The sequence below is a fragment of the Ranitomeya variabilis genome, chromosome 6, assembly GCF_051348905.1.
Source record: "Ranitomeya variabilis isolate aRanVar5 chromosome 6, aRanVar5.hap1, whole genome shotgun sequence".
In the NCBI taxonomy this organism is placed as follows: domain Eukaryota; kingdom Metazoa; phylum Chordata; class Amphibia; order Anura; family Dendrobatidae; genus Ranitomeya; species Ranitomeya variabilis.
In genome coordinates this window covers 31,247,834-31,263,555 of record NC_135237.1, presented here as the reverse complement: position 1 = coordinate 31,263,555, position 15,722 = coordinate 31,247,834, and the positions used below count along the sequence as shown (strand labels likewise).

The 15,722-nt window shown below is 44.2% G+C and overlaps 1 protein-coding gene across 1 annotated transcript in view; it reads right to left on the bottom strand.

The window, feature by feature from the left end:
* Window positions 1–15,330, bottom strand: part of LOC143781515 (serum paraoxonase/arylesterase 2-like) — a 28,522-nt gene extending 13,192 nt beyond the window's left edge. The window contains exons 1-3 of the mRNA XM_077268148.1: window positions 15,145–15,330; window positions 8,328–8,398; window positions 7,173–7,228 (exon numbers count right to left, since the gene is read on the bottom strand). Of these exons, the coding sequence (XP_077124263.1) occupies window positions 7,173–7,228; window positions 8,328–8,398; window positions 15,145–15,218 (201 nt within the window). The 5' untranslated portion in view covers window positions 15,219–15,330. The remainder of the gene's footprint in view (window positions 1–7,172; window positions 7,229–8,327; window positions 8,399–15,144) is intronic.
* Between the last annotated feature and the right edge of the window lie 392 nt (window positions 15,331–15,722).

Here is a 15,722-nt window from a genome sequence, read left to right as displayed (position 1 = left end):
ATATAAGAAAATGACATAATCAATGAGAGATATAGAATCTATTCAGTGGTCGCCAATCCCATACTAGGATATTACTTTTCCATATGTACTCATGCACCTCCCAATATTTCACTCCCTATATGAGAAATATTATTTTATAGGTTACAAATAGATTGCTACAAGCTGATGTACATTTTCTTCCTATTGATATAGTTTTTCTACTTGCTGATGTAATTTTCTACTTGTTGGTTTCATCCCTCTACTTACTGACATTATACCTCTAATTGCTAATCACGTTGCTCTACTTACTGGCATCTTTTTTTTACCTTACTGATGTCATCCTTTTACTTGCTGATGTCATTCTTCTATTTTCCTACATCATTTTCTACTTGCTGATGTCTGTTGTGAATTCCGTTGTCGAACTCCCTCCTGTGGTCATGAATGGTACTTCGGTGAGTTCTGTCCGTGGACTCCCTCTGGTGGCTGTGAGTGGAACTGCTGGCTCTGAGGTTGCTTCATCAGCTGACCTCGTTTGCGGCTAGGCTGGCTTCTCTATTTAACTCCACTCAGATCGTTACTTTATGCCAGCTGTCAATGTATCAGTACTGGTTCAGATCTCTCTCGGATCTTTCTGATGACCTGTCTACTCCAGCAGAAGCTAAGTCCCTGCTAGTTCATTTGTTGTTCATTGTGTACTGAATATCTTTATTAGTACTTGCTAAAGTTCTAGTCCAGCTTGCTAATATGATACTGCCTTGCTAGCTGGAAGCTCTGGGGTGCAGAGTGGCACCTGCGCACCGTGAGTCAGTGCGGGGGTCTTTTTGCACACTCTGCGTGGCTTTTTGTAGTTTTTTGTGCTGACCGCATAGATCTCTTTTCTATCCTCAGTCTATTTAGTAAGTCTGGCCTCCTTTGCTGAAACCTGTTTCATTCTGTTGTTTGTGACTTTTCCTCTTAACGCACAGTCAATATTTGTGGGGGGCTGCCTTTTCCTTTGGGGAATTTCTCTGAGGCAAGGTAAGGCTATATTTTCTATCTTAAGGGGTAGTTAGCTCTTAGGCTGTGAAGAGGCGTCTAGGGAGAGTTAGGTATGCTCCACGGCTATTTCTAGTGTGTGCGATAGGATTAGAGTTTGCGGTCAGCAGAGATCCCACTCCCCAGAGCTTGTCCTGTCATCTAGTTTAACCATCAGGTCATTCCAGGTGCTCCTAACCACCAGGTCATAACAGTACAGCTGGCCCACAAAGTGCTAATGCATCTCAATAGAGGGATAAGAGAAGTTCTGAGACCATTTTTTTTTTCTCTGCAGTGTGTTTTGTTTTTCTTTTCCCCTTAACCTCTGGGTGGTTCAGGACTCAGGTGTAGAGATGGATATTCAAGGTCTGTCCTCACTGCAAGGGTACAAAGCATTCAAGATTATGTAGTTCAGAATCCTATGTTAGAGCCTAGAATTCCAATTCCTGATTTGTTTTCTGGGGATAGATCTAAATTTCTGAATTTCAAAAATAATTGTAGACTGTTTCTTGCTTTGAAACCCCGCTCCTCTGGTGACCCCATTCAGCAAGTGAAAATCATTATTTCTTTGTTACGTGGCGACCCTCAAGACTGGGCATTCTCCCTTGCGCCAGGAGATCCTGCATTGCTTAATGTAGATGCATTTTTTCTGGTGCTTGGATTGCTTTATGACGAACCTAACTCTGTGGATCAGGCAGAGAAAATCTTGCTAGTTTTGTGTCAGGGTCAGGATGAAGCGGAGGTATATTGCCAGAAGTTTAGAAAGTGGTCTGTGCTTACTCAATGGAATGAGTGTGCCCTTGCAGCAATTTTCAGAAAGGGTCTTTTTGAAGCCCTTATGGATGTTATGGTGGGGTTCCCCACGCCTGCTGGTCTGAATGAATCAATGTCCTTGGCCATTCAGATCGATCGGCGCTTGCGTGAGCGCAAGGTTGTGCACCATTTGGCGATATTACCTCTGAGCAGAGGCCTGAGCCTATGCAATGTGATAGGACTTTGACCAGAACTGAACGGCAAGAACACAGACGTCAGAATGGGCTGTGTTTTTACTGTGGTGACTCCACTCATGCTATCTCTAATTGTCCTAAGCGCACTAAGCGGTTTGCTAGGTCTGTCACCATTGGTACTGTACAGCCTAAATTTCTTTTGTCTGTTACTCTGATTTGCTCTTTGTCGTCCTACTCTGTTATGGCATTTGTGGATTCAGGCGCTGCCTTGAATTTGATGGACTTGGAGTTTGCCAGGCGCTGTGGTTTTTTCTTGGAGCCCTTGCAGTATCCTATTCCATTAAGGGGAATAGATGCTACGCCTTTGGCCAAGAATAAACCTCAGTATTGGACTCAGTTGACCATGTGCATGGCTCCTGCACATCAGGAGGATATTCGTTTTTTGGTGTTGCATAATTTGCATGATGTGGTCGTGTTGGGTTTGCCATGACTACAGGTCCATAATCCTGTATTGGACTGGAAATCAATGTCTGTGTCCAGTTGGAGTTGTCAAGGGGTACATGGTGATGTTCCGTTGTTGTCCATTTCTTCCTCTACTCCTTCTGAAGTCCCTGAGTTTTTGTCAGATTACCGAGATGTATTTGATGAGCCCAAATCCAGTGCCCTACCTCCTCATAGGGATTGTGATTGTGCTATTAATTTGATTCCTGGTAGTAAATTTCCTAAGGGACGACTTTTCAATTTATCTGTGCCGGAACACGCCGCTATGTGGAGTTATATAAAGGAGTCCTTGGAGAAGGGGCATATTCGCCCGTCGTCGTCACCGTTGGGAGCAGGGTTCTTTTTTGTGGCCAAGAAGGATGGTTCTCTGAGACCTTGTATAGATTACCGCCTTCTCAATAAAATCACGGTCAAATTTCAGTACCCTTTGCCTCTACTGTCTGATTTATTTGCTCGGATTAAGGGGGCTAGTTGGTTCACCAAGATAGATCTTCGAGGGGCGTATAATCTTGTGCGTATTAAACAGGGCGATGAATGGAAAACAGCATTTAATACGCCCGAGGGCCATTTTGAGTACCTGGTGATGCCATTCGGGCTTTCTAATGCTCCATCTGTGTTTCAGTCCTTTATGCATGACATCTTCCGAAAGTATTTGGATAGATTCATGATTGTATATTTGGATGATATTTTGGTCTTTTCGGATGATTGGGAGTCTCATGTGAAGCAGGTCAGAATGGTGTTCCAGGTCCTTCGTACTAATTCTTTGTTTGTGAAGGGGTCTAAATGTCTCTTTGGAGTTCAGAAGGTTTCCTTTTTGGGCTTCATTTTTTCCCCTTCTACTATCGAGATGGATCCTGTTAAAGTTCAGGCCATTTTTGATTGGACTCAGCCTACATCTGTGAAGAGCCTTCAGAAATTCCTGGGCTTTGCTAATTTTTACCGTCGCTTCATCGCTAATTTTTCTAGTGTGGTTAAACCGTTGACTGATTTGACCAAGAAGGGTGCTGATGTGGTGAATTGGTCCTCTGCAGCCGTTGAGGCTTTTCAGGAGTTGAAACGTCGGTTTTCTTCGGCCCCTGTGTTGTGTCAGCCAGATGTTTCGCTCCCTTTTCAGGTCGAGGTTGATGCTTCTGAGATTGGAGCAGGGGCTGTTTTGTCTCAAAGAAGTTCTGATGGCTCTGTGATGAAGCCATGTGCTTTCTTTTCTAGAAAGTTTTCACCTGCTGAGCGTAATTATGATGTTGGCAATCGGGAGTTGTTGGCTATGAAGTGGGCATTCGAAGAGTGGCGACATTGGCTTGAGGGAGCCAAGCATCGCGTGGTGGTCTTGACCGATCACAAGAATCTGACTTATCTCGAGTCTGCCAAGCGGTTGAATCCTAGACAGGCTCGATGGTCGCTGTTTTTCTCCCGTTTCAATTTTGTGGTTTCGTACCTTCCGGGTTCTAAGAATGTGAAGGCCGATGCCCTTTCAAGGAGTTTTGTGTGCCTGATTCTCTGGGAGTTTCTGAGCCGGCTGGTATTCTCAAGGTGGGGGTAATTCTGTCTGCCATTTCACCTGATTTGCGGCGGGCACTGCAGGAGTTTCAGGTTGATAGACCTGACCATTGTCCAGCGGAGAAACTGTTTGTCCCTGATAGATGGACTAGTAGAGTTATCTCTGAGGTTCATTGTTCGGTGTTGGCTGGTCATCCTGGGATTTTTGGTACCAGAGATTTGGTGGCTAGGTCCTTTTGGTGGCCTTCCTTGTCACGGGATGTGCGTTCTTTTGTGCAGTCCTGTGGGACTTGTACTCGGGCCAAGCCCTGCTGTTCTCGTGCCAGTGGGTTACTTTTGCCCTTGCCAGTCCCGAAGAGGCCTTGGACGCATGTTTCCATGGATTTTATTTCAGATCTCCCTGTCTCTCAAAGGGTGTCGGTCATCTGGGTGGTTTGTGATCGCTTCTCTAAGATGGTCCATTTGGTACCCTTGCCTAAATTAGCCTCCTCCTCTGATTTGGTTCCATTTTTTTTCCAACATGTGGTTCGTTTGCATGGCATTCCGGAGAATATCGTGTCGGACAGAGGTTCCCAGTTTGTTTCAAGGTTTTGGCGGTCCTTTTGTGCTAAGATGGGCATTGATTTGTCTTTTTCTTTGGCTTTCCATCCTCAGACAAATGGCCAAACCGAACGAACTAATCAGACTTTGTAGACCTATCTGAGATGCTTTGTTTTTGCTGATCAGGATGATTGGGTGACCTTCTTGTGATTGGCTGAGTTCGCCCTTAATAATCGGGCTAGTTCGGCTACTTTGGTTTCGCCTTTTTTTTGTAATTCTGGTTTTCATCCTCGTTTTTCTTCAGGGCAGGTTGAGCCTTCGGACTGTCCTGGTGTGGATTCTGTGGTGGACAGGTTGCAGCAGATTTGGACTCATGTGGTGGACAATTTGACATTGTCCCAGGAGAAGTCTCAGCGTTTCGCCAACCGCCGTCGCTGTGTTGGTCCCCGACTTCGTGTTGGGGATTTGGTTTGGTTGTCGTCTCGTTATGTCCCTATGAAGGTTTCTTCTCCTAAGTTTAAACCTCGTTTCATTGGTCCTTATAAGATTTCTGAAATTCTCAACCCTGTGTCGTTTCGTTTGGCCCTTCCAGCTTCTTTTGCCATCCATAATGTGTTCCATAGGTCGTTGTTGCGGAGATATGTGGAGCCTATGGTTCCCTCCGTTGACCCGCCTGCTCCGGTGTTGGTCGAGGGGGAGCTGGAGTATGTGGTGGAGAAGATTTTAGATTCTCGTATTTCGAGATGGAAACTTCAGTACCTGGTCAAGTGGAAGGGCTATGGTCAGGAGGATAATTCCTGGGTTGTTGCCTCCGATGTCCATGCTGCCGATTTGGTTTGTGCCTTTCATTTGGCTCGTCCTGATCGGCCTGGGGGCTCTGGTGAGGGTTCGGTGACCCCTTCTCAAGGGGGGGGTACTGTTGTGAATTCCGTTCTCGAACTCCCTCCTGTGGTCATGAATGGTACTTCGGTGAGTTCTGTCCGTGGACTCCCTCTGGTGGCTGTGAGTGGAATTGCTGGCTCTGAGGTTGCTTCATCAGCTGACCTCGTTTGCGGCTAGGCTGGCTTCTCTATTTAACTCCACTCAGATCTTTACTTGATGCCAGCTGTCAATGTATCAGTACTGGTTCAGATCTCTCTCGGATCTTTCTGATGACCTGTCTACTCCAGCAGAAGCGAAGTCCCTGCTAGTTCATTTGTTGTTCATTGTGTACTGAATATCTTTATTAGTACTTGCTAAAGTTCTAGTCCAGCTTGCTAATATGATACTGCCTTGCTAGCTGGAAGCTCTGGGGTGCAGAGTGGCACCTCCGCACCGTGAGTCGGTGCGGGGGTCTTTTTGCACACTCTGCGTGGCTTTTTGTAGTTTTTTGTGCTGACCGCATAGATCCCTTTTCTATCCTCAGTCTATTTAGTAAGTCTGGCCTCCTTTGCTGAAACCTGTTTCATTCTGTTGTTTGTGACTTTTCCTCTTAACTCACAGTCAATATTTGTGGGGGGCTGCCTTTTCCTTTGGGGAATTTCTCTGAGGCAAGGTAAGGCTATATTTTCTATCTTTAGGGGTAGTTAGCTCTTAGGCTGTGAAGAGGCGTCTAGGGAGAGTTAGGTACGCTCCACGGCTATTTCTAGTGTGTGCGATAGGATTAGAGTTTGCGGTCAGCAGAGATCCCACTCCCCAGAGCTTGTCCTGTCATCTAGTTTAACCATCAGGTCATTCCAGGTCCTCCTAACCACCAGGTCATAACAGATGTCATCCCTTTACTTGCTGATGTCATTCCTCTATTTTCCCAGATCATTTTTTACTTGCTGATGTTATTCTTCTATTTTCCTGTCATTTTCTACTTGCTGAAGTCATCTATTTACTTGCTGATGTCATTCTTCTATTTTCCTACATCATTTTCCACTTCCTGATGTCATCCCTTTACTTGCTGACATCATTCCTCTATTTTCCTACAAAATTTTTTGCTTGCTGTGTCATCCCTTTACTTGCTGATGCCTTTCTTCTATTTTCCTACATCATTTTCCACTTCCTGATGTCATCCCTTTACTTGCTGACATCATTCCTCTATTTTCCTACATAATTTTTTGCTTGCTGGTGTCATCCCTTTACTTGCTGATTTCATTCTTCTATTTTCCTAGATCATTTTTTACTTGCTGATGTTATCCCTTTACTTGCTGATGTCATACTTCTATTTTCTATTTTCTTGTAATTTTCTACTTGCTGATGTCATTCTTCTATTTTCCTACATCATTTTCTACTTACTGGTGTCGTGCCTTTACTTGCTGATGTCATTCCTCTATTTTCCTAGATCATTTTTTACTTCCTGATGTCATCCGTTTACTTGCTGATGTCATTCCTCTATTTTCCTATGTTGTTGTCTACTTGCTGATGTCATCCCTTTACTTGCTGATGTCATTCCTCTATTTTCCTGTCATTCCTCTATTTTCCTATGTCATTTTATACTTGCTGAGGTCATCCCTTTATTGCCGATGTAATTCTCCTATTTTCCTACGCCATTTTCTACTCGCTGATGTCAACGCTCTACTTTCTGATATAATTTTCTATTCTTTAATGTCATCACTCTATTTTCTGTTCTCATTGCCCTTCTCACCGGCTCACCCACTTTTCTACTTGCTGATATAATTTTTCTACATCAATCTCTGTGACATATTTCAAGAAATAGCAAATACTCACGGTACTTATAAAGGCCAAACCATTAGGAAGGATTTCAATATCTTCAGAACCGACCTCTGCAAAGGAAAACAACATGAGGTTATGAGAGATTCTTTATTACAGAGCTGCATTCACAGTTCTACAAGCTTCGGATTTAAAAAATCGCTAAACATTCCCTACTTGTTTACTGTCTGCACAGAGTTCTGGCGAGTTCTGCTCCAGGAAATCCAGGTAATCTTTACACCAGACCATGGCAGGGGTTCAGCTAGGCTCTTAGGGGTGAACGTTGGTAAAAAGAAAAAAAAAGGTTGCTGACTGTTTCCAAAATAAACTTGCAGAAGTAAGTGGACTGCAAAACAGGATGTAACCCCAAATCTGGTGCACAATATGTAATGCCCGAGTTGGGTTCTATGGACGTGTACCGATTACTCCTGGTGGATCTGCTTAGCTTACATGTCATTAAAGTGTTGTCTAATTCTTTTTATAAGTTTAAAACATGGTCCTAAAATAAAGAAAACACTCATCTCCCGTACCTCACCAAGACCCTACACCGCTGCTTATGTCCTTGGCTGGTCTCAAGGCTTTCTCTACCGGTAGCGGACATCAGATGACCACTACAGCCAATCAACAGGCACTAATTGGCTGCATTGGTCATGTTCCATCAGACAGATTGACTGCAGTGGTCATCTAAGTGGTCATATGGATGAGTATATGTTTCTTTTTGTTGTTAAGTCCACCATTGGTCCATATTTATTTGATAGGCCGCCATAACAATGAAGGGGCTCCGAGGCTCCTTAAAATGCCGAGCAGCTCACCCTATTCTAGGTCATAATGGGTGGTCGCCTTCCCCAATAGGGCACATAAAAAGGGGTCAGTGAAAATCTATCCATGGTCCAGTTACTCAACGTTGGCCATGGTATTGAATCCAGACCCAAGGACCGGGTATGAGGAATAAGGTTCTTATCATAGCCTGAACCACAATCATGGTTTCTGAACATTGTGCTGAGGTTCCATACTGTGACATCCATGGATCATGGGACGCCCCGTGCTGGAACCACAAGAGCCACTGATTTCGGAGACGGATTTATAAGGTCCGGATCCTTTATTTGTAAGATTTATATGTTTTAGGTTTCATTACAAGATGTCATGCAGATAACATGCAATGTAAAAACCCACCTATCCCTTTCAGGAGTTGACAGTTTGGGAGATCTACCGGCTCCACTTCATTGAAGATTTTGGCTCTATGGCTACAAAAAAAAAATAATAATAAGTCATAAAATCTCATATGGGATATAGAAAAAAACAATATATTCATAAATAATAGAGTGTGTTTTGATTACATGGGAAGAAAGGAAGTCCCTGCACGTGTTGCCGCTGTCGAACAGCCACGAAACCTGAAGCCACGGAGACTCAAACACATTTTTCAAGTGGCCGAACTCACTCTGTTAGCACCCGAGCATGCTCAGATAACGCCTGATCCGAGCACGCTCACTTATCACTAGCAGAGGAAGCTTAGAAAAGGGAGTAGGTCTAAATTAAGCTGTTGATTTCCAGGATTGATATGGTTGAATATGCCATGCTAGCTATGTGTCATCACTTTAAAAGATGTGAATACCACTTTAAGTCTTGTATAATCTTAAAAAAAGGGCTACCCCATATTATAGATTTATAGTAAAGAGCTGCTGCTGTGTTCGGTTTATTACGCTATAGTTGTACATTATAAGCATATAAAACACAATAAGGAAGGATGAAAAACTATTACTAGTGAGCACTCAATGCCAGTCTGCTGCATGGAAAGCTACATAAATATTATCTTATATCAACATACGGAAAAAAGGAGTCCAAATGCTGTCACACATATTTTTGATAAAAGGTAAATGTTTTATTGTGCTAACAAAAAATTTTTTTAGGTTATAAAACCTGATTTAAACAAGAGATAAAATCATAGTATAACAAAGGTACGGGTAACAAATTACCCCACACATCACCAACAATTGTACAGCTGAAGGTTGCAGGTTCACTATTCAATTAGAAACAACAGTGGTGGTATATTACCATAGTAACACTCTCAGTCTATGAAAGACTTATTTCAGAGTACACATAAATAAACAGTCAATGACTGCACCTTACCCATGTATGCCGTGGTGTGTGTGTGGAGTCTGGCAGCCCCTACACGTGTTTCGCGTAGGCTTCTTCCGGGGGCCGTGAAGCAGGTCGTCTACGAATGATTTAGCACCGGGTTCCCAGCGAAACTTGCGGTGCGCTCCGGGAGAGAGGCGGCGGGGCTTCCGGCCGCTCTCCGGTCCACGGGGCGTGCGGCGTTACTCGCCGGGGGCTCGGGGGTCCCCCGGCTATCCCTGGCCGGGATGGGCTCCTCGGCACTGCGGTATCGTCACGTTTAGGGGGGATTCTGACTTAGAGGCGTTCAGTCATAATCCCACAGATGGTAGCTTCGCCCCATTGGCTCCTCAGCCAAGCACACGCACCAAATGTCTGAACCTGCGGTTCCTCTCGTACTGAGCAGGAATGCTATTGCGACAACACATCATCAGTAGGGTAAAACTAACCTGTCTCACGACGGTCTAAACCCAGAAGCCTACGCGAAACACGTGTAGGGGCTGCCAGACTCCACACACACACCACGGCATACATGGGTAAGGTGCAGTCATTGACTGTTTATTTATGTGTACTCTGAAATAAGTCTTTCATAGACTGAGAGTGTTACTATGGTAATTTACCACCATTGTTGTTTCTAATTGAATAGTGAACCTGCAACCTTCAGCTGTACAATTGTTGGTGATGTGTGGGGTAATTTGTTACCCGTACCTTTGTTATACTATGATTTTATCTCTTGTTTAAATCAGGTTTTATAACCTAAAAAAAATTTTTGTTAGCACAATAAAACATTTACCTTTTATCAAAAATATAAGTGACAGCATTTGGACTCCTTTTTTCCGTATGTTGATATATTATGTGGGAGTTTTTTCTGTCCAGAATTGGACGTACATGTGGCTCTGCTTTAATTATAAATATTATCTTGCGGAAGAAAGGAAATGGCCTCAGAAGAAGGAGATACTACTTTATCAAATACAGGTGAAATCACATTTTAGGACGTCCTGCGTGTTTGCCCTTTAATTGTAAGCATCACTGCCAGGGGCGTAACTAGCGCGGTCGCCAGTGCGTAGTGATGGGCAGTCCAGCTCTTTTTTGTGATCCGGCTCTCATGGCTCCGCTCACCACAAAGAGCCGGCTCTTTCGGCTCACAAAACAGCTCTTTTTGGATCCTAAATGGATCCCTATTGAATATATGTTCAGGCGTCTGAAACTCTGCCCACCTACCGCAGAAACTCCGCCCACTTCTTAGAGCCAATTACATTGAAGAGTGGGCGGGGTTTTGCTCAGGTGGGCGGAGTTACGCCTCCCGAAGTCCGGGATTTTACGCCCAGTGAGAGCAATTCAGGAATTTTAGTGGCTCTCACTGGTGTACCGGCTCCCATCGTTCACAGCAGGGAGCCGGCTCTTTGTGTCGGCTCGATCGCGAACGACACATCACTACCAGTGCGACCGGGCCCAATGGGTCAGGGGCCCGGCAGGTCAGAGGCACCCAACACCATGTTGCAGTGCAGGAGATTCCTCCTGCACGGCAACAGTCTGAGGCGTATCTAGGGGGAGGGGGCAGCCGGGGTACGTGAGAGACAGGAAGCAGCTCCAGTCATCACGGTGAGACAGCTTCTCCTGCTCTGCACTCTGCAGCCCCAGGACAGAAGGAGAGAGCAGGGGGGAGGTGCGGGACTGAGCAGCTTTAATCAGGAGAAGCTGAGGAGCTGCAGCCGGTTTACATCAGCCACTCCTGTACCAGAGGGGAGATTGTGAGTTGTGTATATGAGCTGGTATCTGGTGTGTGTGTCTGATATCTGTAGTGTGTGTGTGTGTGTGTGTGTGATATCTGTAGTATGTGTGTGTGTGATATCTGTAGTATGTGTGTGTGTGTGTGTGTGTGTGTGATATCTGTAGTGTGTGTGTGTGATATCTGTAGTGTGTGTGTGATATCTGTAGTGTGTGTGTGTGTGTGTGATATCTAGTGTGAGTGTGTGATATCTGTAGTATGTGTGTGTGTGATATCTGTAGTGTGTGTGTGTGATATCTGTAGTGTGTGTGTGTGTGTGTGTGTGTGATATCTGTAGTGTGTGTGTGATATCTGTAGAATGTGTGAGACAGGGGCGTAACTACCACGGTCGCAGCGGTCGCCGCTGCAAGCGGCTCTGGCAGGTCAGGGGCCCGTGTGTCCCCTTGAGCCTGTCTCCCTTGTCCCCTTATGCTTATGTCCCTTGTGCCCGTGTGCCAGTCTCCCTTGCCCATTAGTCCCTGTGTGTCCCCATGAGCCTGTCTCCTTTGTCCCCTTGTGCTTGTGTCAGTCTCCTTTGTCCCCTTGTGCTTGTGTCAGTCTCCCTTGCCCACTAGTCCCTGTGTGTCAGTCTCCCTTTCAAACTTGTGTCTGTGTGTTTCCTTGTGCTTGTATCCCTTGTCCCCGTGTGTCCCCTTGTGTCAGTCTCTCTTGCCCACTAGTCCCTGTGTGTCCCCTTGGGCCTGTCTCCCTTGTCCCCTTGTGCTTGTCCCCGTGTGTCCCCTTGTGCCAGTCTCCCTTGTCCACTAGTCCCCGTGTGCCCCTTGTGTCAGTCTCCCTTGCCCACTTGTCCCCGTGTGCCCCTTGTGTAAGGCTCCCTTGCCCACTAGTCCCCTTGTGTCAGTCTCCCTTGTCCCCTTGTGTCAGTCTCCCTTGCCCACTAGTCCCCTTGTGCCCTCTCCCCTGCCCCCTCATCACCATTTGCTCGTGTCTTTCTCACTGCCCCTGTATAGAGGGGCTGCATTATACTATGAGGGGGACTGCATTGTATTCTATGGGGGTTATATTGAATTGTATGGGCTGCAGGGGGGGCCCCATTTGGAAGTTCACACCGAGGCCCACAACTTTGTAGTTACGCCACTGATCGCTGCATTAATTGCCATTCTCCACTGATCTTTGCTTACATAATATTAGAGACCTTTACACCAGATCCGCACGGCCTTGGACAATGCTTTGTGCAGACATTTGTACAGATTTCACAACGTTTTATCATATTCCAATATTGTATGATGATGACCTGTGAGGGGTCCTGAACTTGGGCGGCTCATTGCCAAAAAGTAAGATAAAATGAAATGAGGGCACAAATACAGACTGACAAGTAGCAGAGCGGTAATAGGCATAGAAATAAGTTCCAAAGACGGAAGAAGAATAATTAATTGTACAGGAAGCAAACTAAACACCATGATGAGAAATTTTGGAGGGCTAAAGGTTTGCTTAGGCTTTGTCATAGTTGTATATGGAAGATTGTACATTTTGGGGGAAATCTACTCTATATACACATGCCATTTTATACTTTGAATTAATCTCTAATGAAAGAGTACAAAACGAAGAAAGATTTGATAATAAACTAAAATAATAGTGCACAATGCCAGTCTGCTGTATTGAAAGATTGAAAGCCAACTCAATATTGTCGTGTTTTAAAAGTTTTAGAACAGACTTGGTTGCAAAATAAATAAAAATGTACTGGAACATTATAGGAATTACGATTTCCCTTAAGAAAAAGCTGTTGGGCAATATACACATTATATACAGTATATAAAGACACCAAAAAGTGTTTTCACATCTTAAAGCATATTCACAAGATAGGTAAAAAAAAAAACAAGTCCCACCTCTAGGACTTATGTCTGGAAGCAGGGTCCCACAGTGTCGGACTGGGGAGGCAAGGGCACACCCGTGACATTAACTCTGCGGGGCCCATTATTAAGCTACATGCAAATATTACACTGCCATCACTCGCAAATTTCCTTCTGCTTCTATACACTCCCTGACAGAAGTTATGTCGCTTATCCATGTTATGTAAATAAAAGCTTATAACCTGACGTTAAATTCATCCATTGGTTGTACAAATTATTCTTTTGAAAGCTGAAACCCTCCGAAATGTGGTTTAGGTTAAGAAAATAAATTGCCATCAATGCAGAAATATTGATCAGTTAATGGACACAGAATGGTCAGATTTTGGCAAGACATAAGTTTTGTCGCCAGGTCATATAATGCACCCAATCCTAGTTTACATCCTCACCTGTGCTCAGTAAATGATCGGTTAATTAGTGTGTGTATAAAAAGAAACCCAGCACCCCAGACCTTCACTTGAACTGCAACTTGAGCTCTGACAACATGCCAAAAATCCACCCTGCGACCAAAGCCTGGATTATCAAGAGGCTGAAGACCAGATCCACTGCAGAGGTGGCTGGCACCTTTAATGTGTCTCAGCATCAAGTACAAAGAATTAAAAAAAGATTTGATGAGACTGGAGATGTGTTTGACACGCCCAGGTCCGGCAGACCCCGCAAGACAACTGCTCAGGAGGAACGTTTGTTGGTTAGAAAATCCAAAGCAAGACCCTCTTCCACTGCAGCAGGGCTCCAACAGGCCTGGTCACCTCAAGTCCCTGTGTCAACTAGAACAGTTTGTAGGATTCTGTCTCGAAATGGCCTCCATGGTGGAATCAGTGCCCAGAAGCCAGCACTAAACAAAAGGCAAATAAAAAACGTGTGGTATTTGGCAAAGTCCCACAGCCTGCTAAACAGATGGACGCTGGAAAAGTGGCAGAAGGTGGATTTCTCTGATGAATCTTCAGTAGAATTACACCACAGCCGCCGCAGATACTGCAGGAGACCTACTGGAGCCCGTATGGATCCAAAATACACCCAGAAAACAGTTAAATTTGGTGGTGGAAAGATCATGGTCTGGGGTTACATTCAGTATGGGGGTGTGTGAAACATTTGCAAGGTTTAAGACAATATCAAAAGCCTAAAATATCAAGAAGTATTAGCTACCTCTTATATTCCAAATCATAAAAGGGGTCAAATTCTGCAGCAGGATGGTGCTCCATCTCATACATCCATCTGTACAACAAAGTTCCTCCAGGCAAAAAATATCAAGGTGCTCAAGGACTGGCCAGCCCAGTCACCAGACCTGAACATCATTGAGCATGTTTGGGGTAGGATGAAAGAGGAAGCTTGGAAGACAAAACCAAAGAATCTAGATGAACTCTGGGAGGCATGTAAGACTGCATTCTTTGGTATTCCTGATGACTTCATTAATAAATTGTATGAATCATTGTTGAACCGCATGGATGCAGTCCTTCAAGCTCATGGAAGTCACACAGAATATTAAATATGACTCTAATAGCACCACAACTTAATTCACCAATGTTATGCAACAGATATTTGTATTTTAAGTTAATTATTTGTTTGAATATCACATTACTTTCTGTGGGCGATAAAACTTTTGTCTTGCCAAAATCTGACCATTCTGTGTCCATTAACAGATCAATATTTCTGCATTGATGCCAATTTATTTTCTTAACCTAAACCACATTTTGGAGGGCTTCAGCTTTCAAAAGAATAATGTATACAACCAATGGATGAATTTAACTTCAGGTTATAAGCTTTTATTTACATAATATGGATGAGCGACACAACTTCTGTCAGGGAGTGTATATTAGAATCCTAGGGAGATTGTTGGGTGAATGAGGAGATGCTTCTTTTGTCTGTACACAGAGAATCAAATATATTGGGCAAACTGCAGCTCATGTTGGGGGTGACTGCATAAGGGCCCACCGGGGGATTCACCTGTCACCCCATGGGCCAGTCCAGACCTGGAATCCCACATTATCAATGACTGCGCTTGCTCGTCTCCATTCAATTCTGTAGGAACACATCTGAGCAAACATACAAGACCCAGAATTTCTTGACAAATCTCGTGCACAGATCAGACATTGTGAAAAAGATGCAATTACAACAATAGTGATTAACAATTAACTGAGCGCTAATCCAAGATATTGTCGGCAAGTCCAGGTCTGCAACAAAAATGCCAGGAAGTTAGAAGAGTTAAAAGTAGTGAAGAAAAGGAAAACAAGTCACTTACCAAAAATTCAGGATCCTTTCCCCCAGGAGAGCGAGGACTGCCCCAACAAGGGTGATTTTTAACAGTTTCCCCATGTCTGCACTGCCGTCCTTGGTTTCTTAGCTGAATTTTATGACATAAGAGCCGGAGATCCAGGGGATGATATCTGATCGCAGCCGCACAACCACTGAGTGCTAGAACTTGTATTACCTGCCTTTTATTTGTAAACCTGTCACACCAGCACCTTTCAGACCCTGCCAAGTTATCTTTTTATTGATTTATTGTTGCAGGTTGTAGTTTTATTGGTGACATTTTAATAGTTGCTATTGATAATTATAGTTATTGCATAATTATTATTTTTTTTTTACCATAGAGGAGCACTATTTTTTCCCACTTCATAAATGAAAGAATTCTGAAATATGCAGTCACCACTAGAGGGAGCTAAGGAATCACACAAATAGTATTCAACTTAAAGGGACTGTCTAAAAATCAGAACTGTCTTTTCTGAAAGCTGGAGAACCCCAAGTGATCACAAGAATGGGGTCTCTAAGTTCACTGGTCATTCTCTATGGCAAAGAAGGAAGAGGTCGTGTATGCGC